This window comes from Anas platyrhynchos, chromosome 2 (assembly GCF_047663525.1).
Source record: "Anas platyrhynchos isolate ZD024472 breed Pekin duck chromosome 2, IASCAAS_PekinDuck_T2T, whole genome shotgun sequence".
Taxonomy (NCBI): Eukaryota; Metazoa; Chordata; class Aves; order Anseriformes; family Anatidae; genus Anas; species Anas platyrhynchos.
The window spans coordinates 14,448,470-14,475,676 of NC_092588.1; the positions used below are offsets into that span (position 1 = coordinate 14,448,470).

The 27,207-nt window shown below is 41.2% G+C and overlaps 1 protein-coding gene across 1 annotated transcript; it reads right to left on the reverse strand.

Moving 5' to 3' along the window:
- Window positions 1–1,355: 1,355 nt before the first annotated feature.
- SLC30A8 (solute carrier family 30 member 8) lies at window positions 1,356–24,852 on the reverse strand. The gene is made up of 8 exons (XM_072034120.1): window positions 24,703–24,852; window positions 15,012–15,217; window positions 10,973–11,119; window positions 5,940–6,093; window positions 5,252–5,441; window positions 4,748–4,853; window positions 2,597–2,731; window positions 1,356–1,574 (listed from the first exon to the last, which is right to left on the reverse strand). Exons 1-8 carry the CDS (start codon window positions 24,780–24,782, stop codon window positions 1,429–1,431), a joined length of 1,164 nt encoding a protein of 387 aa, XP_071890221.1. The 5' UTR covers window positions 24,783–24,852; the 3' UTR covers window positions 1,356–1,428.
- Window positions 24,853–27,207: the final 2,355 nt, after the last annotated feature.

A 27,207-nucleotide genomic window follows, 5' to 3' on the forward strand; every position in this document is an offset into this window, starting at 1 on the left:
CCATATCCTTGTCTCACTCAAAACATTTTTTTTTAAAAGCTATACCATTACCTTGTCCTCCCCGTCTAATGAAAAGGATGTTTTTGTTATTTAACAAGCACAGCTGTGTTGCCTTTGGTAGGAGGCAACCTTGCTAAATTATAGCAGCAGAGAAACTGGCCAAAATCAAAATTAATTTCTTCATTCCTTTTTTTTTTTTTTTTTTTTTTTTTTTACTCTGCTCTGATTTATCTATGTCTTATCTTCAGGAGTCTCAGTTGATAAGGGCAAGAATTGTCTTTATCACTGTACTGAATACCACTGCTATGTTCTCAGTTCTTATGAGCCAGTAAATAATGAGATACTCATGAAATTCTTTGCGGGTGCTGTGTTTTAATACCTTATCTGATTTCATTGGGAGGTTTAACTAACAAGATCTTCTGGGATGGCTCCACAAAGCAGAGTAATTTCTTGTTCCCCCTACCAGGTAACAAATGGTAGCTTAATATATCAATCTATCATCACATAGTTACGTATTATCTATAGCCAAAAGCACCTAATAGTAAATTCTAATCTTTTTAGGTTGATAAAGCAGAAAACTAATGTGAACCTATTCCAAATAAAACCTGCATTCCCTAAAAAGCAAGGCTTCTTTAAACTTAATAACACAATACACTTTCCAGCTGCCAGCCTGGAAACTTAGTACCACCTGAGTTTATATATAATAATATTTGTATTTATTTATAATATAACATAATTTATGTTATAAATAACCTGTTAATAAAATGAGCCCTGCAACTGCAGGAGTGAGAACTGTGGAGTGGAAAAATACCCAGTCTAGTTCTGCATGGAAAGTGAAGCTGCATTGTTACAGTCAAGGGACATGCTGCAGAATATGGTACACATCTGACAATTTGCTAATATTCAGGAGGAGGAGTGTCCACCAGAAAGCAAGGAAAGCACATATTCCCATGCTGTTCTTTCCCAGATCTCTTAATCTCTCATGCTAGCTTAAATTTTCTTCCTTATCCTGAATAACCATGTTAAGCTTTGCTAACACCAAATTTACATTTAATTTCATTTTGTGATAATTAGTCTGTTTGTAATTTGAAGGTTGATTAGTTTTCTGTTATCTGTGATTACAGAGACTCTTAAGTGTTGCTTTAGTACCAGTCTGTCACTACAGTGAAGAATAATTTAGAGCCTTTCTCTTTTAATTGAAGGTAAGCACTGATGGACAGGTAATCTAGCTGATGGAAGGACCTAATACATGTTCTCTCCTAGTAGATAGTACCAACAAACAAAGGTACATGTTCTGTTTTTAGTCACAGGGCTTTTTAGTTCACTTAATTACCATTTGTTGTTAATTAATTACATACAACCAGCACATATAGTCTCCATTGACCTGTAAGAGAAGTGATCATTACTTTGCATAGCATACTGCTTCCTTTAATCCCTGGGCTCCTGGCAGAAGACACAGTCTTGTTTCTGATCCTCTCCTGATTCAATCTGAATGGTGATGGAGTGGAAGCTGTAGTGCTCAAACAGGGCTTGGGTGATGTCTTTCAAAATCTTCTGGCTGTCATCTGTGTCTGCTATAAAGAGCAAGCAGAAAATAATCAAATTGCATACTGTGTAATAGTAGTAGTCAAAGAGTAAGTGGTTACCGACAGAAACTATTCACAAACAGTCTGGCACTTCTACAAAGAAGATGATTTTGAGACGTGTTCCCTGTCCTTTTTATCCTCCTTTCAGGAGCTTGCATGTCAGCAAAGGTTTGTTCATTCAAGTATGGTAAGAGAATGTGATTTTGGCAAGAACTGAGCTATGTTTAATCACTAAAGAAATTCAGTTTGGCAGAAGATAAGTTCTAGAGGAAAGCAAGATTACTTAATAATCATCCAGTCACGGAGCAGCATCAGTGCCGAGTGATTTGGGTTACTAATAGACCTACTCCTTGTAGGAAGGTGGGACTCCATAGGGGATTTTGCCTATGAAACCTCTCATGGCCAAACACAGGTGGAGTGTTTGTCTTACATAAACCATAACATGTATAAGTTGCAAAAAGCAAACAAGAGATCTGATTTGGGTTGTGGACAATTTGTCAACAGGGATAAGGACATTAAAAAATATATTTTTTAAGATGAACTGTTGTCCTGAAGTCACCTCTATGTTCCAAGCTATGTTTTAAAGATTATTTTGCAGTAGAAGAGGCATCAGGAACGCAGATTTGCCCTATAAGTTTTTGTTATAGCAATCAACAATTTTTACGTATGACAAAACAACTCCAAAATCTATTTGATATTGTCAGAAAAATCCAGTCTGAGTCTAATTCTTTTAATTTATTTAAAATATCCTGTAGTTTACTTCCTTGTTCCACAGCCTCTGCAGTTTTCAAATTTTTTGGCTAAGTACAGGTCCTTGTTGTTTTGGCAAGATTTCCTGGAGGAAGATTTGAAAGCTTTATTTTTTTTATTTTCTTATTTTTTCCAGCAGAACGATGACATTTATTTTAACAAGCACCAGCTATACCATCAGTTGTATCCCTATCAGAAGTAACTGACCTTTGCCAGGCAGCTGCTGAATACTTACTCCCTTTTTACAGAAAGGTACTGACCTGTGGCAACATGAGCAGATAGAATAGTTTGATTCATTGTCAGAGACCAAAGATGAAGATTGTGAACAGACTCCACTTTCTCAACTGCTAAAATTCTTGCTTTTATTTCATCATAAGTAAGTCCTTTTGCTGTTCCTTAGAAGGAGAAATCGGCAGAAAAAACATATTTTGAAGAGAGAAGAATTATGATCATTAGAGGAAAATACATTATGAATCTTTACTCAGTTAGATGTACTGTTTTATAAAAATATTCCACACCAGGGGAAACCTGTCTATTTCAGAGTTCAATGTGAAATTTAATCCTATCTCTTGGACTTCTCCATGGTCTGAGGTTCATGCATATGTTAGGAGACACTCTGAGGCTCCGATTTGAACAGGGAGGTGAACTGTTTAGCCAGATCATGTCTTTTGTGAGTATATATTTTATGGTATCACCTGAGCACCTGTGAGGGATTCTGTCCTCCATATATGACAGAGAAGCATATGTTCAACAGAGATAGAAAGACAAACAAAGATTAAAATGTCTTGCCACAGAAATCTTAGAAGAGATAAGATTAGACTACAGGTCTAGTTAATTAGTAGATCAGTGATTGTTTTCCTACATGAGCTTTTGTACAAAAGATGATAATGATGATGATTAGCCTTAGTCAGAGTGAGGACACTTGTGATAGGTTTAGTTGGTATATGAAATTCAGAGTTCAGTTCAAATTTCCCCAAAGAACTTAATTATGGGTCTTTCCTGGCGTGAGACGTGGGAATTTGGAAGTGCATCTCTATGCCTACTTGAACAGCTATGCCTGTCATGCTTCACTTGGATCAGCACATTGAAAAAATATTTTTAATACCACCAATTATGAGGTATAATCATGATAAGTACAGTATTGGTTAATTGGGTCTTTCGTACCATAACTGATGTTAATGAGCCACTGTCAGTACCAGCTCCAAGTCCTCTTTAGAAAATTCTGGGCAGAAATATGCTTCTTAGGAGGTAGGAGACTGGCTTCATGGGCTCCCCAGAGGACAACATGAAAGGGCCTGTTGCAGAGGGGAGCAGAGCATTGCCAATTTCTTACATGTGAGCGCTGCTTACAGAAGCTGGCAATCACTGCTCTGAGAAGGAGATCCACGTGCATCAGGGGCTGCCAGACCTCCTTGCTCGTTCATTTTTTTTCTGTAATCAAGAGACCTTCCGTTTTGTCAGCAGCCAAGACACAACTAGCTGTTGCCTCCTATCCAGGTCCACTTCTACACAAATGTATTGCTATCTCTCGATCACTGACAACAGAACCCTAGAATTAGGCTTTACTGTAAAATAATATTGGAAATTTCCTTTCTTGAAGCAGAAATAGGAACAAAATGAAAGAGAAAAGTAAATAGTCATGCAGATAGTCACAGTGAGTAACTCATATCCTTCCAAAAGCTGTGTTGTTACAGCTGCTTTTCCCTTTAAGCCTGTCTTCATAGCTGAGAAAGAGGTTGCATTATATTATTTAGTGTAAGGAAGGCAAAAATATGCGTCTATGACTGCTCAAGTCATTTGGCCTTTCAAATCAAATGTTCAGGCCCAGGATTAAATATTACTGAGCCTAGTTCTTCTTGCTGCCTTCATGCTGATGTGCTGGGAATTGTCTATTTCCTTGTGCCTGGACGTGACTGGAAAGCTCTGCTGCCTTGCTTTTCTGGACTGGCATAACTAAAAATCTTTTAAACTTCTGTCTCTTGCACTCATCCTATTTCACAGATACAGTTCAAAGCACAGCCTTTTTCTTTTCTTTGGTCTTTTTGGCAAGGAGTTGTATTTCACATGGGTAAAGGAATCACACAATGAACAAAGTGAGTAGACATCTCATATGCTAAAGGGTGTTATAAAAAGTAATGTTACGGCAAAAGAAAGCAACTTAGCTTTAGGAATACAAAATTTTGGGGTGTTCGTAACCTGTGCACAGATTTTTATAAGACTGAAATATTCTGGTGCAATGATAGAAAACAATTTTGATTAAAATTGCAATTAAGATTAAAGTATGATCACAGTTATGAGAATCTTGGAAAATAATACATAAGTGTGCTATTATACTTTTGTCAGCAAATGTGTTATGGAGAGACAGAGAGAAAGAACAAAATATAACTATTGATTCTGGAATCAGGTCCTACCTTCCATTAACACAATCAAAATATCCCTTAAAATGGTGATGGTGGTTGCCAAAACAAAGATGGAAAACACAAATGTGCAGATTGGATCAGCTATTTTGTATTCTGGCTAAAAAAATACAAAGATATCACTTTGTTAATTTCATTATTAGTTAATCTCAAAGAATATTATATTCCATTGCATAATATATTCCAGTCATCTAGTACAGAATCAATGCCAAACTCCTTTGCCAGTCAGGGAACGTTAGAGCAGGGGGTGAAGGTGCTATTGGTGAAGAAAGGGGCAGAAATAAAATTATCCTTCTTGCAGTTTAAACAACAAAAAGCAAGTGTGACGCTCTCAATAGTCTTTTAAATTCCCAAGAATTAGTATAATTGTTCTTGACTAAATTACAAACTATATCATTAAAACAGATAAAATTTTTGCATAATACCTAGTGTCATGATGCTGTGAAAATAATTGTTTTTCTTAATTGCAAGGAAAGCATGTGAACTAATAAAACTAACCTTAAAGAAGATGATAAGTGCACTAATTAGCACACTAATACTCTGGAATAGATCCCCAATGGCATGCACGAAGGCTGCCCTCAGGCTGGCATTTCTCAGAGCTGGCTTTTCCGGAGGGGCTACCAAGGTTTCTCTGGTTTGTGCCCTATGGCTGTGCCCATGTCCAGTCTGGTGCAAAATCAGGCTTAGTCTGAAAGAGATGTAAAACTGTGAGGTGATTGTGTCTTTGAAACCAGTGATATCACACATGTCATTGCCCATCTTGCTTCTGAATGCTGAACAGTAAAATCAGACACATTGGATAAAAATAGAGTGGCTAAGCAGATAATTCCTAGGTGTTCCAGTGTTTTGCATACAAACAAGAATGCCTGTGAGAAGGGGAATTAATGAGGCCTAATTTTCTACAGCGTTCTTGAATTTTCGTATGTCTAATAAAATGTGAGTTGGAGATTAATTTTTTGTAGAGCTTGTGCATTCATAATTACCCCTCCCCATCTGGCAGCCACCAGAAAGGAGAATAGCAACTACAACCTTCTGTGAGAAGCAGTTACCCCACTCCATATTCTCATGAAAATCATAAAGCCTTTATATTTTTTTGAGGCCAAGATTTATCCATCATCTTTTATTGAAATACACCAGCAGATTCAAGGTTAAAAAGTGATTTGGGGAGGAAAATAAGGTAACTTACAGGATGTTGGCAAGCATGGCACAAGCAGAGGTAATGAGCATCACTGTAGCATCGATATCATAATCAGGGTGTAGCAACCTCATGCTAGCCAAATACGTCAACACACCAGTCACCATCCAAATGATTACCATAGACATCAAAGCTCCCAGAATCTCTAGGAATTAAAGAAATCTAAATTTAGCAGGAATCATTACAGAAACACAAGAAATTTTAATGAATTGGTGCTAATGATTCCAAGTTGGCGAGTCTTAAAGTCAGAAGTGTTACTCTTTGTGTGTAGGCAGCTTTGTTGTTCACAAAGAATGGGTCAAAAAGTCAAAATCCTTTCTGGTCATTGGCAAATCCAGTGGCTGCCTAGAGCAGCTCTATGCACATGGTGGCCTAACCCTGTTCTACGTTGTCCTTAGAATCACAGAATGATTTAGGTTGGAAGGGCCTTAAAGATCATCTAAATCCAAGACCCCTGTGAAGGGCAGGGACATCTCTCACCAGACCAGGTTGCCCAAAGCCTCATCCAGCCTGGCCTTGAACACGTCCATGGATGGGGCATCCACAGCTTTGCTGGGAAACATGTTCCACTGCCTCACCACAAAGAATTGCTTCCAAATATCTAATCTGAATCTACAATTTTTTAGTTTAAAACCATTACTCCCCGTCCTATCACTATAGTCCTTGTCAAGGAGACCCTCTCTTGTAGACCCCCTTTAGGTACTGGAAGGCCGCTGTAACATCTCCCCAGAGCCTCCTCTTCTCCAGGCTGAACAACCCCAACTCTCTCAGCCTGTCTACATAGAAGAACTGCTCCAGACCTCTGATCATCTTTGTGGCCCTCCTCTGGACTCATTCTAATAGGTCCACATCCCTCTTGTGCTGCAGTCCCTAACCTGAACGCAGGGCTCCAGGTGGGGTCTCACAAGAGCAGAGCAGAGGTGGAGAATCACCTCCCTTGACCTGCTCACCATGCTTCTTTTGTCCCCCTTCCAGTGTTGAGATCATGGAGCATTTGGAGAAATCTGGCATAGATGCCTGCCCCAGGCAATATGGTGTGAGGGCTCCGGGAACCAGCTCACCTCCCCCAGTGAGATTATCTGGGCCACAGGAATAGAGGTGAGAGGGAAGGAGGAAAATAAGGCTCACTCAAACCTACTGGAAGACATAATCAGCCTCCAACATCCAACATTATTTTTGCCTACCTCTCTTCATTTCACAGTTCAGAAAGTCAGTGAGAGCTCCCGACAAGGCCCTGCCAGCAAAACCTCTCTTTCCTGTCCCCTGGGACCTGTCCTGCCCAATGCCACCAGTAGTGATAAGGACAAAAGAAGTTATTTTGTCCCTGGGGCAACAAAATTCAATTTTGTCTCTATTGGCTCTGAGCGGGGCTCAAATAAATTCACTGTCCCCAAGGCCACCTTTTATTGCACTGCCATAGGCAAGGTCTGGGGATGTTTGTATGTACGTGCAGAACATTTTTAATAGGTTGTGGGACTAGTAATTGCCATGTGACTTCAATGGGTAAACGTGGCACTTTACAAACACAACAGACGCAGTCGCAAAGAACATGAAAATTCACAGTAGAATGAAAATTCACAGACCTCCACTATCAATTCATGAAAGCAGCTGAAACTCAGTTTATGATTTTGAATATATTTTCATGATGGTAACAAATTTTGCAGCAGTCCGGGCTACAGATGCTTATAAAAATAACCATTTTATCTAAAACTGACATATAATGAATTAAATGGCACTGACAGCGAAACCTAGTTTTGCTTAAAAGTACATAGAGAGAAGCTGGAATAAAGTATATCTGGTGTTTACGTTTTCTGCAAGTTACAGAATGAAACCCTGCAAACTTGGCCCACAGAAAAGTTTTGATAGCTGTGAAGGAACCAACAGCTTTTGTGAACACCTGCATGAATGTCTGGGTGCACATGTGCATGTACTCCACCACTCAAAGTGTTAGAAGTCATCTTTACCTATGTAGGGGAAAATACAGATTATTTTTGCATGTAGCATCTTAGCAAAACCTTAGCTAATCATATGACCAGTTCAGTAGTAAAAGGTGTTTTACTTAAAATGTTCTCAGTTAAATTTCTTCTGAACTGTTAACACTACCAGAGCACAGCATACAATGCTGTAAAATTGCTTGAGAAACTTCGGACCATAAGAAAGAGAAAGAAATTGAAACTTCAGAGACCTTTCCTGCCTGGAAGTAGGTCTGGCTCAGACATCAATCTGATTCAATACTGTGTTTCTAACTAAGCTGCTGAAAGCAGCTGCTCACCCTAAGGAATGTGTTGAACCACTGTCTTGACTTATTCTGCTTCCTGGCTTAGAAGACAGGAGGCATTCAGGTGGCTCCTGCTAAATCCGAGCCCTGTCATACACAGTTTTGCATGACAAAGCCAATCTATCAGTCTGAGAGAAACAGTAAAATACAGCTTCCAGTGTTGCAGAAGGCTGTAAGACTTCAGCGGTCAGCACACTGTGACTCTGCCGCCTATCAGACTTCTCTCAGCTCCCTAAGGCACCCACCTGCATGTTAAACTGGAAATATAGCTGGGGAAATAAGCAACAGGATAATTATCACAGAATGAATTAAATAGCCACTGACATTTGATGTGGATCTCTCATTTCCACCAGGATAAAAGGACAATAAAGTAAATGATAGGTTTTGAGGTTCCACATTGCAATGACAGAAACATGAACAATCTCTCACAGACTGAGGGTGAAATTCCATGAGATGGCTGAACCCGCCTGCCACCTCCTTGTCATTAAGAGAAAGGTCTCTCACTTTCCTCCAAGGCTAAGAGAGTTCAAACACACAAAAAAATATTATGGATGGTAAGTATTACTTTGCTAAAGCTGCATAATTTAGCTGTGTGTTGGCAACACAATACCAGGTACACTTCGCTCACACTAAAACTCCATCTAATCCAGCAGCCTCTTTCATAGTGTTGGTAGAATATATTTAGGGAACAATATAAAGACAGGATGAGTATCACAGGATCACAGAATGGCTGAGGTAGGAAGGGACCCCTGGGGTCCATCTGGTCCAACCCCAGCTCAAGCAGGGATGCTCAGAGCAGGGTGCCCAGGACCACGTCCAGGTGACTTTTGAAGATCTCCAAGGAGGAGACTTCACAACCTCTCTGGGCAGCCTGTGCCAGTGCTTGGTCACCTGCACAGTACAGAAGTGCTTCCTGATGTTCACAGGGTTCTAGTTTGTGCCCATTGCCTCTTGTTCTGGCCCTGGGCACCATGGAAAAGAGCCTGGCTTCATCATTTTTGCACCCTCCCTTCAGATATTGATAGACATTGATGAGATCCTCTCCAAACCTCCTCTTCTCCAGGCTGAATAGTCCCAGCTCTCAGTCAATCCTTGTAGGAGAGGTGCTCCAGTTCCTTCATCATCTTGGTACCCCTCTGTTGGACTCTTTCCAGCATGTGTGTGTCTCTCTTATACTGGGGAGCTCATAACTGGACATATGTCCGCATGGTATGTCTTATCTTGTAAGATCTGCTGCTACAAGCAACCTTTCCTTGCAGAAATCCTGAGTCAGAAGCTGCTTCTGGAGCGTCATACTGAACATCCTTGAAACATTCACCAACCTAGTCCTAAGTTCATGTGTGTAGGCGTCTTAGAGCCATTTGAGATAGACCAACACCTCCATGTATGGCTTGACACAAAATGTGTAGGTGACCCATAACCTTCTGGATGGGCATCTGGAGATCTATGGGACACATACAGCATTTCAAACAGCATTAATCACTTCCGTGTAAGCAACTAAATTAAGCCACAAGACACACACATGGGATTCATTTAAAGACTGAAGCATCCAAATTAATATATCTGCATGTAGTTGTGAGCTAGCTGTCTAAGACACCCACATGGGACTGTCAGGTATGACAAAGGCCCTGTGGAGATCCATATCCTTTTGGAATAACAGCTGAAGGATACAAAGACTTCTCACATGACACCAGATGTCTATGTTCAAATAACTGTATTGAGGTCTAGATATTTAATTTATGTAAAATGAATGGTAATTCACCAAGATCCTGCTCCACTGACTGATTGACAACACATTCCCGTTTCCTAACCGTGACTGTTTGGTGGCTTTTGAGATGCCTTGGCCTTGTTTTTGGCATCCTGTGCAGTCTCATTGGTCCCATGTCACAGTTGCTATTAACATGCAAAAGCCTCAGACAGCCTAGGACTGTTCAGGTACCACTAGACCTCTATGTTTAAGCAGCTGAATTGAACCTAGATCTCTTCTGAAGATATGAAACTTGATCACTGTGCTTGCATGTGTTCACCTATTTGTATTTATATTTATGTGTCCAAATTTTGAATAGAATTATAACCCCAGATTTTTTTTAATTTCTTTTTCTCATAGTTAATATTTTGCTGGTATCTTGTATTTTGTAAAACTGCACTTGCATTTGATTGTCAGGCATCTGATATTAGGTGTCATCCATAAATATGTCAATTTTAGCTTAGGACAGAGAATGTTCAAAACCTACCCATGTTTCCAACTGATTAAAAACAATGGAGATAAAGAGATGATTTAGAAAACAGTAAATATTACTGTCTCTTTTATATAAATGTAACATTGTATTTTCTAAATAAGTTAGTGCTTTTTGTTACCTTTTAATAAATTAAGTAAATACTCACTTTAATGGCTTTTTCTGCTATTATAGAATCGAGCTTTATAGTAGGTTGAGTATTCAGTCCTGCTCACTCTCAAGTCACTAAGGGAAGCCATTGTTATCTCAGACAAAGCTAGCACCAGCCCAAAACTATACAAAATAATGAACTGGAAGACATGTTTGTAGGGAAGCATAAATGGGCTCTTTACTTCTTTGAAGCTCATTGGCTTGCTACTTTTGTGATGTGTCCTGGGGGCTTTGAGAATTTTAGCACACTATCTTTCAATTTCTGCAGACCTTGTAGGACATTAGCACATTTTCCAGTGCCTTTCTACGATGACTTCCCTTTCCTGTTTCACATGTTCACATTCTGACACATTTCCTACCTGCTCGGTGCCACCCGAAAGTTAACTGCTTGGTGGGAGGTTTGGAGGCAAGCCAGAGTGAGACGAGGCTGATAAGGAAGCTTGTCAAGTCCACCAGGATGTGTGCTGCATCCGTGATCACCGCCAGGCTCCCAGCAATCTGCCCACCTGTGTGAAATGTGTGTCCGTATCATGGCCCCGGTCAGAAGTTTGAGTCAACTAGATCAAACTTGAGACCTGAGTTGTTACGCATCAGAAGGAACATTTAGTATTCAGCGATCGTACACATGACTCAAAACTCTTCATAGATTGCTTCATTTTGTACCACATTCACGCAGTGAAAGGCATGAATTAATAAAAAGAAATGTGATGGTTTTCTTTGTCCTAGATACATAATTGAGAATGTCCTAAGGATAAGAGCTGTGATTCATAAGTGCTGTGTTTATATTACTATTGGGCTATTTTACTATGACAACTTTAATATGTTTCTTGGTGAAAACCAGTCTTGGGCATCACATTTCCTGTATCCTCCCACTATGTCTTCACATTGGTGATATTTTATGTACGTACAAAAACTCGGAGCCTTAGCCTATGGAATTAATTCACTATTTGTAAGAGGAAAAGGTGCACGTTTTTCCTGAGTTTTAGATGGCTGGATGCCAGACTGTTTCTCATAGGCAACATTAAAATAGGAGTAAAATGAAAGGTTCCAATAGAAGAGCTGTGATAAACAACTGGGCATCTTGGTGAGGGCATAGAGAAAAATGTTCTGTTTGCAGGACTAATCTATCATTTTGCATCTGTAATGCATGATTTAATTTTGCTGCTAGAGCTCAAAAATGTGGCTGTATGTCATTTTACTTTGGGGGTTTTGGTTTTACGTTAATTCTGGGGGAAAAAATAGGCTGTCTGAAACCGCATTTCTTTTACCCAGTAAGCCAAATACTATTTTGCCAAGTTCTTCTAACCATGTCTCAGGGCTACAGGCAAATCCAAAGAAACTGAAGATTGCTTTAAACCAACCCCAGCTGCTGGTGGCTGCAAGGGAAGACAAGGATCACAAGCAGAAAGCTGTCCTGCCAACTTGTTACAGCAGGGGAGTGTGTTCATCGCAGTGGAAATGTAGGAAAATGGAAATGTGAAATAATAGACCCAAAGAATCTAGTTTCTGCATTTGGCAGTATCCTTCCATCCTTCCTCAGTCATTTAATTAATTTCAGCTCACCTGTTTCTCCTGACCACAACCCATATGAGAATCAATGAATCTTGAAAAATATCATAAAATCAAAAATGCGTCATTCAAAACCCTTGGCAATATACCACTGCCAAGGGGACATGTAGACACAACTCTTGTTTCATCACAGATGGAAAGTCTTCATGCCAGCAGGATACACTCACTACCTGTCTGATTTCTTCCTATATTCAAATTTTAGGTTAGAATATCTAATATTGTGTGGTTTGTCACCACACAGGAATGCATATCGCACATATAAGAAGTATATTTTTTGTTACCTCCCCGTACATCCCATTTACAACTGCCTGAAATTCACTTCCCAAAAGGGAGCAGACAAGACTGCAGAATTCTGGAGCATCTCATTCCTCGCAGTAAAATGCAAAATTCAACAGAATGGGGATTTCTCAAGACATGAGCAGGTGTAAAAGCACATTCGCTTTTTGATCATGACACAGCTCCTAGACTTCCACTGTTTGCAGGGCAACTCTTTCCTAAGTGGAAAACAATTTTACATAGCAGAGGGAAGCACTGTCTGTCAGTGCACAGATGTTAACAGCCAAGGCATCAGCTATCTTTCAGCAAACAAATATGTAGAGCACAAGCTGTCTGCAAAGCCCAATTGCATTTTTGATACTGTATTTCCATGTTCTTTGGGACAACATTACAAAAGCTTGCTTCCAGCCTTCTGTCTTTGACTAATGTTGGCAAATGATTACTTTATTTATTGTGACATAGCTGATGCTTTGGGTGAATTTCTGAGATCTCAGTCTGTTTATCTTAGCAACCTGGTCAAGTCTTTGTGTTTCTTTTCATTATGATGAATCATGCTAGGTTTGTCTCTCTTTCCAAATGGAAATAAACTACTTTGAAATCCACGTTTGGTCCTTAGCCACTGAAAATCCTTCGTAAACACTTATATCAGGACTGTATATAGGGTGTCATTGGCTTGACTGATATCTCCAGATCTCTGGAGATTGTGGTGGGTCTGCATTAGAAGAGAAAATTGTCTTTCAGAGACAGTTGGTGTATCAGGCTCAGCAAACAGTGCCCCTTTTGGGAGAGCAGTGAGGGCCAGCACAGATGGTTAGAGAAAAAAGAAAAAAATCACAGAAGTGATCTAGGGATTCAGTGAAACACAACTTTTCAATATATTTGAGAGTGATGCAGCTCTGTATCTTCTGTTTACCATAATAATGCCTACAGAATCTGTTTGTCCTTAAGAGTGGTAGGAGGGGTCACACGTTCTTTACTTTCAAGAGTAAAGCTTGTGTGATAGTTGCAGGCTTTTACCACTTTGTATCAATACACACAACAAGTGGCCTTTATGATTACTATTACTCACGATGGCTGTTTATAGCTTTGTATACCACAAAGCAGTAGAAAATGTCAGTCACTCACTGGTCAATCATCAGGCACATGCTGTCTAGCCTGATGATTAAAAAAATTAAATGTGTGGTTCATAATTACAAAAATCTCCATAGACTGCTGTCTGTAACTGCTGTTAATAACTGGTTTGTCAAAGTTTAATGGTCTGAAGCAAAATGGTCTTCAAGGCTGTTACTTAAGCTGTCACTGCAAAAAAAGCTGTATGATTCATTAAGCAAAATGAAACATTTAGTTAACATATCATCTGTCCTTCCAATTATCCTCTAGCATTGCTGCATTCACCAAACTTAGGCCTACTGATTATATGGTTTTGTTAATAATGCTTTACTTCTGGCACTGGAAATTACTGCATGGGGATTAGTGGCGTGCACCAATTTGCATGGGCGAAATGCACGTGACCTACAAACAAGTGGGCTTTATGCAGATGAAACCTGTGGGAGGGAAGAGTTGGAGAAAATCTGGCTGGGTTTGGCAGCCAGGAATGAAGGCAGAAATTCAGTGACTCCTTCAGTGCCTCCAATTCTTACTTGTGGGGAAAAAAAAAAGCCTTTCTATTGCATCTTCACAGGGCTCCAGAGACTCTGAGTCTGGGAAACCCTGGGTTTTAGAAACCTTCCTCTCTGATTTTTCCTACATCCCCTTGGGTGCACGTGGCTAAAGCCTGTGGGATTCCTCATTTCTTACCTCACCTCATCAGAGAAGGGGAAATTAAAGAGCCAGGAATTATCAGGTAGGTATAAATATCACAGAAGCCATACAGAGAGCAGATCAGTGAGACAAAATGAAAGCTAATGTTCTAGGAGGGAGCCAAAAACCTATGTTGGATGTTGCAGGATAGGTCCAGAATCAGAAGCTAATTAGGCAAGGGAATAATCTTCCATTGATCCAGAGACATACCAGCAGGCCAATTTAAAAGATAAACGTGCCCTGGTATAAATACATTGACTTAACTGAAGAAAAGCAGATGGTGAATCTGGCCCTGGATTTCCCTGGATTTTGTAAAGACTTTTGAGTTTAATATCAGATCCTGCTGCTAGCTGCCTTCACCAGCACTGAAGGCTCATTGGCCTGGATAAGCATTAAAAGTCCTTTAATCTTTTCCAAAAAAAACTAACTCAAGTTATTAAAAACCCATTTGTGACATGATGCTAAGACATGGTTGCCACTTTTAGCTGAGCTTAAATACCTGGGAGAACAGCTTAGGCCATTAACTGATCCTCCTATTCCTACCCAGATGCAATCCTTAAATTAATATATGAAAATATGTTAGTTTCACTAGGGAAAAAAAATGTTATTTTAAAAGGATAAAGGGGTAAAAGGGAATTATTTTATCCCAGGTGGGTTCATCTCTATGCAATGGGGGTCACTGCAGGCAGAGTGGGTGCAGAAGGGCAGGAACACAGCTGTGCTGGGCACAAAAATGAGCTCCCTTTGAGCAACCATACTCCCCTGTAATCTCAGCAACCATGAAGAAGATGCAAATTACTGATGCAGCACAGAGCTTCCTCTGGGCTTGATGCTGCTCCCTTTTCCTGTTCTCATAGGCCTGCGAGTAGCCGTGACAGTGATACGCTGGATTAGCTTCAGCATCTCCTGCTTCCTGCTGCTGCCTCTCTTCATTTAAATTCTTCTGATGCCAGCTCATCCTTTGGGATTGAAAGGAACAGAAGGTTAAAAAAAGAAACACCCTGGTTATTTGAGCATCTAGCCCTGCAGCCCCAGAAAGTTTGTAATTAATGCTTCTGTAGGATAAAAGCAGGATTGGGAACAGCAGTTCATAGGAGAGGCTTGCTCATGCAAGCAGGACTCTGTGGGAGGGAGCTGCACACGAAATGACTTCTCTGGCTGTGTTTCCCAGCTCTTCAGGCACTCCTACATCATTTACCAGTTTATGGAGCACAGGGTGACTTTCTTAGGCTGTGCATGTTGTGCACATAATGATAAAGGTTACAGAAAGGAAAGGACTTGGATTGCACAGCATGAGGTTTTCAAAAAGTCATACCTCAGGCAAATACTAGCCAAGCTTGGTGTAGCTTGGACATAATTCTGTGGGAATTTTCAGTTTTCTATTCCCAACAGCTTTGTTGGAAGACAATTTAAAAATAAAATTAAATATATATATATTTTACAAATATAATTGACTAAAGATATTTCTCTCCTCTCTCTGCATGCAGAACAGTTTCATCTCAAAGTCCCACTTAAGTACAAAAACTATCACTGTTTCTGCAGAGCCTGAGCATGGAAAAAGTTAGCCCAAAAGTTTCAAAGGCATTTAAAAAATAGTAATAATAAAATCAGTTCTCCAAAGGATGCTGACATCTTTGTGCCACTGATTTCATAAAAAAAGAGAGAAGTCCAGCAGAAGTGGGTCTTGGAACATCACTCAAGATGGTTTCCCAGCCAAATTGGATTTGTCACAAAATTTCAGTGCTGTCCTCCTTATCATTTTTGCCTGGGAAACGTGGAATGGGAGAAGAGGGACCTGGGGATACATTGCATTGCAACTGCAGGAGCTCCTGGATGACCATTGCACATAGTGCTTTCTCTAAAGCAGCCCAGAGTCTGCCCAGCTTATTCTGTGAGGTTCCAAGGTGGTTTGGTTAGCAAGGACGGTCCCTCCTCCATATCTCCCAACCAAGAAGAGCCCAAAGAGGAAAAAAAGAAAAAAAAAAAAAGGAAAAAAAAAAAAAAGTCTCATCTGAAAACCAGTATGCCACTCCAGCTACACCATTTGTTGCTGCAGCTGCTCCTCATGTAATACCCCCATGGCAAAATACATCCTGCCATGTACCAAGGCTCGTGGGAGCGCACTGAAGTATGCAAAGGGGAATTCTGCCCAGATGCACATTTGTAACATTCATATAATCACGTTACAGCTATTCATGGTTCATGTGTGCAAGGTCATGGTCTGTGAGCCTGTCCAGGAGTGCAGTAAACTCCCCAGATCCGCTATTTCAGTCTGAAATCAGTCTGGGGGCATGACATGAAGCTAGGTTTCACTGTACCTTGTAATGACTTTTCCCCATTCAGGGTGGTGAGGACTTTGGGGACAAGAAGAGTTGTTTCATCTAAGCATGAAAGAAAGCTGTGCTCTGGGGAAGTGCAAGCATCTTAGTGGCTTTCTGTGATGTTTCTGCACTGTTTAGAGAAGTGTCAGGATGCCTAAAATCTAGGATGATTTTCTGGAAAGAAATCATGCTGCCAATCAGCTCTGTTCAATGTCGAGGGAAAAAAAAAAGCTGTCCCAAAGTCACAAGCTTTTCCAGCTGCCTTTTTGGGCTGCAGCTGCTCAGTGGGTCTGAATCCCACCAGGGCACCCCATAGCCCTCAACCACCCATGGGTGAGAGCCATTGGGTTCATCACCTCCTCGGAGGTCCTGGTGGAAGCAGAGCTGCCCCACCTGGTCACCAGCATTTTCTCCACTTCCTTGGCAGCCAAGCTCTGCGACTGTAGATAATCAGCATGGATTTGGGTTGGTAAATATTTTTGAGATGTTCCAAGGGTTCAGTGTGTTCCCCTGAGTCAGCTTGTTCTCAGCCAGGTCACCATGTGGTCTCTGTTTGCTCAGCGGAAGCAACCGATTCCCCCTACGTGCCTCCATGGAGCTTGTGAGAAAGAGCAGTGACCGATGCCTGGAGACACTGAGTTCTCCTAGTCCCTTTGTCCGTGTTTTTCTTTATTTTCCTCACAACAACAAATAAACGGGAGCTGAGATGCCTGGGGAATGGGCTGCCCATCTGGCAGGCTGGGTGCCTGCAGCTAGTCCTCCACTGCTCGAGTTTTACATCCATCAGGCTCCTCATGTGCACCATGTCACTTGCACACAATGTTTTGCTGATGAATTAGACTCAGAAGGTACCACAAACTGATTCCTTCCAGATGGCTGAATAAAATACTGTAGTTTTCTCACTTTCCCCTGGAGATCAGGGCATGCGAGTTTTTCTTTCTCATGATCCCTCTCTGGAGTTAACTTCCAATGCTCTGCAGTTTGCATGTAAAATTAATTTCCCTTTAACTCAATTTTCATCAGCTGGCACTGAATGTTAAAATCATCTTAACGACATGAGTCATGATCCGCTCAACAGCCTGTCAGGGCAGGGATGCCAAAATTACCCCTGCTGATTTCTGAGCCACCAAATCCTTTCCTTGCTGCTAACAAAATGGGTCATTTTCTGACCTCCCTCCCTTTTTTAATCTTCAAGTCTCTTCATCAGCAAACAAAACCTTAGAGCACTGTCAAGGGGTAGGAAAGCACTGTCCACAGATCTCATTGAACAGATGCAAAAGCAAACAGAGACAGCATAAACCCACAAATGTCACACTTTTCTGTCAAAGGGGTGCCTGAATAAAAGCAGCCCGGTTGTCAGAGGTGGCGAGCATTTGCTGCTCTCTTTGAACTCGCAGAGCAGCATCCAGCCCCATGAGTCAGGAAGGCTCCTGTGTGCTACCTTTTTTTTATTATTATTCCAAAGGCAGCCTGCCACTAATTAAAAGAATCCAAGATACGGTTTTATAAATGTGTGAATCAAAAGCTTAAGGTGCAAAGATCAGCTCTGTCAAACTATAAACCCCTCCTGAGTGTGTTAGAGCAAGATGTAGCCTTTGAGCATCAGATCTCTTCACCAGCACACCACAAGAAGAGTCCCAGATTAAAAAATAATCTTTTCTCCATTTCAAATTCTCTTTCCTTTAAAAAAGACAGTCAGGGGAAACATCAGAGAAAGGCACTTACTGAGTCATGCCTGGAAGGATGGAAGGAGAAAATACATATTGCAGATTCCACACAGATCATTAGTAAGAGTTTTTGATTGCAACTTCCTTTTGTTTGTTTTCACTTGATCTGTTGGGTGCCTTGATCTAAGGGCTGATGGGAATAATTGCCGTCCTCCTAGACCATTATGACACCCCAGTGAAAAGAGCAAAATGTGGAATCAATGCACTTCCTGCAGGAAAGTATCTCCTTCCCAAGGGAAAGGAGTAATTTTTGGTGCCTGAAAGGCTATGAAAGTGCCTTTGGAGAAAAAATTACCTAAGCCAAAGTCACATCCCTTATGCCACTCTGATTTCAACTGATGTACCAAACTTGAGCATTTCCAAGTCATTTAATACCTTTTTACAGCCTGGCCATCCAGATACTTCTTTTTCTTACATGGCATTTTGGACACAAAACAAAGGCAAATATGTATTTGCATACATTTAGATATCTACTAGATGATAATTGTTCTGATGGTTATTTTATTTAGTCTCATTTTGAGGGTTTGGCCATGTATGCATGAATCTATTTTGAATAAATTTCCTTCTGCATAACAGCATGACAACACTTGTACTCAGAGCAAAGGTGCATGTAGCATCCAGCCTCTCTTGTGAGCATGAGGGAATACACATGGTCAAAGTACAAGGAAGGAACATGTCCAGAGGGGTGCCTCCTTGGTCCCTTCTTCCAGGCTGCACAAACCTGGCAGCATGGCATTCTGGGGCAGTACTGGGAGCTGGCTGAACCACAGCTTATGTTTAATAGCCTTTTATTTATTTATTTATTTTCTGTACAAAACTCAAAAACTCCAGCCACCAGTATATCCTGGGGGCCACCAAGCTGGAAGGCAGCATGACAGAAAAGGAGTTAGAGTCCTGGTAGATACCCAGCTGAACAGGAGTCAGTTGAACATCAGTGTGCCCTTGCTGCTAAGAAGGCTAATGGTTTACTTGGCTGCATTAAGCAAAGTGTTACCAGCAGGTCAAGAGAGGTGATCATTCACCTCTGCTCAGAACTGGAGTACTGTGTCCAATTCTGGAGTCTGAGTACAAAAGAGACATGGATGTACTGGAAAGAGCCCAGCAGAGAGGCATCAGGATGATAAAGGGACTGGAGCACTTCTCCTACAAGGATTGACTGAGAGCTGGGACTATTCAGCCTGGAGAAGAGGAGGCTCAGAGTTATCTCACCAGTGTCTATCAATACCTGAAGGGAGAGTGCAAAGAGGACAGAAGCAGGCTCTTTTCAGTGGTGCACAGGTCCAGGACAAGAGGCAATGGGCACAAACTAGAACACAGGGGGTTCCCCGTGAACATCAGGAAGCACTTCTGTACTGTGCAGGTGACCAAGCACTGGCACAGGCTGCCCAGAGAGTCTATGAAATCTCCTCCCTGGAGATCTTCGAAAGCCACCTGGATGTGGTCCTGGGCACCCTGCTCTGGGTGTCCCTGCTTGAGCTGGGGTTGGACCATATGGCCTCTAGGGGTGCCTTCCAACCTCAACCATTTTGCAGTTCTGGGATTCTATGAACATGGCTATTTAAAAATTTGTGAGTTCCACAGTTTAATTATGATTTGTGTAAAAATAATGCAAATAAAGCTGTCTGCCTTAAATTATAATTAGTTCTTGTGCTGTTAGAAATAATGAATGACCAATCCCTGTTTACCTTCATCGCATCAATCATGCTTTTATGTATCATTATTATAAACCTTCCACCATCAATTTTCTGAGACTGAGTTAATTAATTTCTGTTTCATAGCTCTTACTATCTTGGCTATAATTTTTTTTCTGACATGAAGTGGGCATCACTGTTTTATGAAGATGGTGTATAGCAGTATTGGGCAGACACAGTCCTTTCTACAAGGTCCTCATATCACCTAACATGAGTCCAAAAGCAATTGGATGGGTTTTGTTGAGTTCTCCAAGATACTGCTTGGTCTTGGTATCAGCTGGCAAGCCGTTATGAAGGAGACATAACCACAGAGCCCACAACAAAAACCTTTCAGAAGTCACAAGAAGCACTTAAAGTTTTCCTCATCATTGGCTTTCACAAGGTACCAGGAGTAGTGGAAAACCATTATTTGATGAGGACTCTTTGGTCCTGTAAGTGTTTTCATATCACCTACATGAACACAGAAAAAGAAGAAAATATTTCCTACACATCTCTAATAGAAAATCAATCTCCACCTGAAGAAATCATCTCCCAAGTACTCTTCAAATTTTTTGCCTCGTGATATGAGCCAAACAGATAAGAATCAAGTACAAGCCTAAGGCTTCACTGATAGACAAGAATAACTACCAGTTAATTTAATGTTATAAACTTATGCATGAAGACATGCTCTAAGGTATTTACACATCTTTCCTGCCTTCAGCATTGCCCCTTTTCTTGTCTCTTGTCTCAAAGCTTACTGTTATACAGCTGGGCTGGAGTTGGTAACAGTCAGTTCTTCTGTAAGTCATAGGCCCTTAGCAGTAATGTGGGATAGATGTCAGGGTGATTTAGCAGAGAGCTGCAAAACTTTTTATTTCCATCACGTACCTTCAACAGAAGAAGTAAATGTAGGGGCAGTTTTGCCACTTTAACTCTATGCTTTAGACTAAAGGTGATTAAAACTTTGAGTCCATTTACCTCTATATATGCTGGTCTTCTCATTTCAGTTACAGTAAAATAAAAATATAAACCTTGAGACAGGAAACCTTGGGTTTCACTTGTATGATGGTACTCAAAATCCCACTGTAATGATATATAAAGAACATAATCATAAATCTGTGCTACATCAAGCCAATATATAGCTCACAGTGTAGCTGGTACAATCTGATGTAAATCCTCTGGTTTATGAGGTGGCATATTGAATATTTCTGGTCAATATTACATTGATCTATTGCCAGCAAGAAATAAGCTGGCCTGTTCCAGAAACTGAATTCATGGAAACTTCAGGAACTTGGTCAAGATATTTCCCTAGGTCTTTATAAGTGATTATCTAGATCACTTGATAGATAACCAACATACCAAATGATAAACTCTCTGAAGAATTTATCCTCCCACACCACCACCACTGACTGTTAAAAAATATATATAAAATTGTCATGGGCCTAATTTAAAGAGAGGTGATGCAAGTCTAATCTGATTTGATTTACAGACATTTTTTGAATAAGGCAGGAAGTTCTGAGTGCTCGGCTTCAGACACTTGTAAAACTGTGGTTCATATCTTTCTTGGAGACTGGTGAAAAGTGGAGCCTCTCGCCTATCCTGGGACCAGTCCTGTTTAATATCTTTATCCATGACCTGGAGGAGGAGGTGAAGTGCACCCTGATCAAGTTGGCAGATGACTCCAACCCAGGGGTGCAGCTGGGATGACAGAAACACTGTGAAATTCAGCAAGGATAAATGAACTTGGAACAGACTTTTGAGACCACCTCTGGAATACTGTGCACAGGAGGTTATTGAGAAGATGAAGCTTTATTAATGTGCATGTAGGAAGGATGAGGACAATCATAAAGTGAGAAAAGAAGGGTACAGACTGAATATAAGGAAAGGAAAGAAAGAGAATAAGAAAAAAAAAGAAAAAAGAAAAAAAAAAAAAAAAGAAGAAGACTGTGAGGATAATTCAGTATCAGAGCAAATTCTCCAGAGAGGTTGTGCAGTCTATATCCTGGGAGATAGTTTCAAGACTAGACTGGATAAAGCCCTGAGCAACCCTGTGTGATCTCTGGGCTGACCCTGCTTTGAGCAGGGAGTTGGACCAGAGACCTCCTGAGGTCCCTTCCAACCTGAATTATTCCTTAAGCCTACGGCTGACCTGATTTTCAGGGAGCTCAGCTAAATCCAGGCCCCTTTTAAGAATTTGAAGTTTGGCAGGGGAAGCCTCAACGCATCCAAACCCGCTAGTGACTACTGACAGGCTTGGCATGTGCAAAACACTCTCCCCCACAGCCTGTGTGCAGGGAATGGGGCCTGTATTCAGACTTCCTACTCATATGATTGAGATAAAAACAGTTTTGTTCCCTGTGTATTGTAATAATGGCATTTATTAAAAAGAAAGAGGCTGGGGGCTGGCAAAGAAAGAGGCAATCTGTGTGCAAAATAGATTCTGTTGAAAGCATTGGAGCTGCTCATTAAGCCTACACACAGGGAATGGAAAAATGTGGTAATTTATACCAAAGGCTAAAATGAGCTTATTGCTACTGATCGGCTTAAGACACCTGAAGCTGTGCCCGCAGCTGGTCTGTGCAAGCCCGAGCACAGCAGGCTGCCTCCCCACCGCCACGCCGGATCCCTGGGGTAGGCTGGATGTGTCCTCTGTGCCACTGGGCTGTGAGGGCTTCCCCTGAGCAACCAAATCTTCCCCGGAGGAGGGAGACGGGAGGCTGTGGCTCTCCCTCCCCATTTCTGGAATAAAAATGAGGGAGGGAAATGGTAACCATCAGCCCTGTGAAGGAGCAATGAACAGAGTTGCTGAACAGAGGCATGGGGCGACACAATAGGGAGGGACCACAAAATCAACAAAATGAGGGTTAAATATGGTCGTCAGCACTTGCATGTAGGTAAGGATGTTCATACAAGGCATCATTATGGAGAAATCCCCCCGAAACCTAACATGCTGGGGTGTGTCTATTAAGTGCTTGCACACAAAAACGTGCAGTATGGGGAATAAACAAGATGAGTTAAAGACATACGTACAGTTGCAAGGCTATGACCTTGCTGGGATCACAGAGACATAGTGGGATGTCTCCTGTGACTGGAGGGCTGCAATGGAAGGTTACAGGCCCTTTAGGAAGGACAGGCAGGGGAGATGAGGAGGGGGGGTTGCTCTCTATGTCTATGACTAGATGGAGTCCCCAGGGATGGATGAGAGGCTGATGAATGTTTATGGGTCGGGATTAAAGGGAGGGCAGGGACAGGTGACATTATAGTGGAGGTCTGTTGCAGGCCACCTGGCCATGAAGACCAAACAGAAGAGGCCCTCTACAGGCAGATAGGACAGCCTCATGTTCACAGCCCCTGGTCCTCAAGTGGGATTTCAACTGCCCTGGTATCTTCTGGAGGAACAGCACAGCAGGGCGTAAGCAACCCAAGAGGATCCTGGAATGTGTTAGTTCTTTCCATTAATAAAACTTCACTTGACAAAAAAAAAAAAAAAAAAAAAAAAAAAGGCCAGGAATAGGTGCAACACAAATATCAGGTACTTGTATGACATCCCTGTCCTAACAACAAGCACTGTCTTAGGGCACCCTTCCCTGCACCATATAAAGGCTTTGTCCAGAGATGTCCATGTGTCCAGAGGGAGAAAGGGGTCAAAGGACTTCAACCACTGGAGCTGTGCCCACACCATTGCAAATTATCAAAAAGGCTCTGAGATTCTTCAGTAACAAAAATGAATTGCAGAATCATGTGACATTTTTAAAAAATATAAATATTACCACAAAAGTCCTCTTGGACAGTGCCATGTATATTTATGGAGCCATGTAATAATATTTAAATAATAATCCAGACACTGAAATGACTAAAATACGATGGCAGTGACCCCAGTATAGGAACATGGGGAGACAGATTTCCATTAGAACTGACAGTGTTTATGCCAAGTTTCTGTCCTACGCTTTTTAAGGGAGCCAAGCAATAAATAACCTGAAAACCAATGAGATAATGGAAATGTCAAGAGGTGCTAAGCTGTAACTGAGCAGCTATTTTCTTTTAAAAATACTTGCTGGTCTGAGTCAAGAGGAAGAATGAAAATAAGTTCAGCTGTAAAACTATTTTGTGATAGACATTTATACTCATTTTGAAGTCAAACTACAACACATCATATGTTTTCAGAAGGTCTTTCTTCACTCAAGCAAACATTTACTTATTGGACCTCTGGCACATCAGCTTCAAGCCTAATAGACTATTCACATAAGTAAAGCTTTGAAAGATCAAGTCCTTTGCAGTATCACTTTTCTTTCACATCAGATAGATTATTTAGACATCCAGGCATGAAGGAGCCTTGAATCAAACATGGTGTCAATAGCACTATTATAATTCAGCCTAAAATTGCAGCATAATCCATGAGGTTTTGCATCCTACAATAAATCTACTAAGCTTATAAAATGGGTATCAGGAGACACTTGCCACAGCAGCAGATTAGTTCAATCCATCACAGATGCAGATAGATCAGGCTGCTGTCTAGTAAATGTATCAAACATCTACTAAGAAAGTTTGAAAAGGAAAAAAAAAAAAAAAAGCAAATGAAACATTTGGAAAGTAGTGAAAGATGTTCCCTGTAGACACTGTGAAACTCCCCATACTTCAGCTTTGGCAGCTCATCTGCAGGTCAGTGCTTTCATGTTGTTGGCAGAGACAAAGCAATGGCAGAGAGGGAAGCACAGAGCTGTGTTACCTGTCTAGGGCTAAGGAGTACTTCTTGGTGTCTCTCTCACTCACAAGGCACGCTCGTTCAAGTCCCTTTTTGGCAGCCATGAGGACAATCGGTGGAGTTTTGTTTGTTTCCCCCTCCAATGCTCCTTGCTCCGTTGGCAGTGGATGCGGGCACAAACCTCCCCACGACTTATTCAGAAGTCTCTGCCAAATGTTTCTCAATGAAAAGGTTTTAATAATCTTCTCAATAAACCCACGGCAAGAGAAAGCAGCTTTCCTATTGCTGGTGGCGTCACTAACAAGCCAAACAGTAACTCGCTGAGCCTGCAAGATTGGAGGGTTTGGGCCTCCTTCTCTCTCTCTCTCTCTTTTTTTTTTCCATCAATTTTTTATGCTGTGATATGATTTTTGTCATGTGGTGAGCGAGTGCTCTCGCACTTGCTAACTCAGGGTCAAGCACAGCTGTGTGCACACTGACTTGCACACACTAAAAGGGGCTGAAGCAGACCCATTTGCCTGGAAGCAGTCAAAACACCATTTGCCTTTCTGCTTCCGCAGCTCAGAAGAAACACACACCTCCCTTACCCAGCTCGGCACAAGCCTCTTTCATCTAAATGATTGCTCTGAAGACTTATTCCTATCCCTGGCACGTTTACTCCTAACATTTCAAACCAAAAGGGACTGCTTATTATTGCTGTTTGTGACACAGGTTATTGAAATCTTCATTTACCAGAAAGGAACATGGGTTGTTATTGCTGCTTTATTCAGTTTGCCAGTCCTGGCTACAGCTACCTACAGACACCATCCTGGGGGATGGGGAGGACCTCGGCCTCACCTCACTCATAGCCTGGCCTCAGATGTGCCCTCCAGAGCTAAGGGGAAATCTTGCACTGGCACTGCTGGCATCATACACTATTAAAAATTAACAGATTTGAGATTAGAAATAGGCAATGAGAAAATGATGGGTGCTGCATTTAAAAACTGGCTTTTATTGTCATGGGAAGTGTAATATGGATACAACAAGCTGGGATCTCCCCTCCCTTCCCTCAGCTTGCAGGACATATAGATATGTACCCTGCCTGAAATTCACTTGTTGAAGAGGTATTTCTACATCACATAAATGAAAAAACTTGTTGTTTTTTTTTTGACATCCATCCACATGTTGCCTCCCACATGCTAACACTTCCCTGGAGTCTGCAAGCCAAGGAGCTGATGGTATCTCAAACATGTTTGTGAGCAGCCACTGACAAAAAGTAGAAATAATTTTTTTTTCACAATGCATCCATCCTCACTGCCCCTCTAATGTCCTTTCCTCAAGAATATTTTCCCAGGTGCTTATATGAACACTTAAAGCCCCTTTGGTGGAAGAGATTTTTTTTCTGACTCGTTTCTGGGACTTCCTGGCTTCTTGTGGACATTTGAAAGTTACATTTTATTTTATTTTATTTTATTTTATTTTATTTTATTTTATTTTATTTTATTTTATTTTATTTTATTTTATTTTATTTTATTATTTTTTTCCAGTGGAAGTCACTTACTGGGGCCTGACACCTAATATGGCTGTCTGGCAAGACTGGCTTTGAGAAGAATATCAGCTCCCAGGATGAACAGTTTGGACCCAGGGCATCTGCAGAAATGTTACAAAACAAAAGTGCCGCATTACTTACCACCCCAGAAATGCTATTAAATAACAATTTCATTCTGCAGCCAAGAGGGAAGAAGGAAGGAAAAGGAAAGCAGCCTTTCCAGCTGTCTGCCCTGGAACCTGATGCAGGCTCATAATTCATGCCCAACAAGAGCTTCTGCTGGCTTCCAATCCCATAAATGCCACCATTACTGCATTGTCACTCTGTGCTTCTCAACTCATCTTTCCTGTAGAAATTACCAGACACCACAGTCATGTCACTGATTAGGGATGTCTGAAAAATAAACCTGGGCTGGTATCTGATTTACACTGAATCTCGATATTTCAAAGGTGCTAAGCCAAAGTATTAGGTCTAAGCATCCTCAGTTTAAGGAAAATTTAAAATCCACCTCAGAAGATTGCAGATAAAGCCTGTTTCTGTTTCCAATCACTGGAAGCATGTAACTTTTGTTAGTGAGATAGATGGCCTTCCACCATTTTGCAAAAGGGTCTTGAGCCTCAGGTGCATTCCAGCAAAACAAAGCCATAGATCATCCCCAGCATTTAATCCAGACCTTTGTTTTGTGTTTATTGTTGTCAGCGCTGAAGGTTGTGCTTCTCAGGAGACCGGCTGTGAGGCAGGATAGGAAGAAATCTCTTCAGAATTTTCCACAAAGACTTGGGTTTCTTCTTTATGCAGACTCTGAAACTCATTAATACAGAGACAGCAGCTGTCTGTGGAATTTCTGCTTCAGAGAAATTATTCAGACCATCTTAATAAATTCATCTTCTGCTTTCAGTAATAATGCAGTTTGTTTCCGAGTCTACATTAAAAATGTCACATAACCAATCACACTGGTTCTAATGACCCTAGTCAAGGACATTTCTCCAAATTTGCATCCA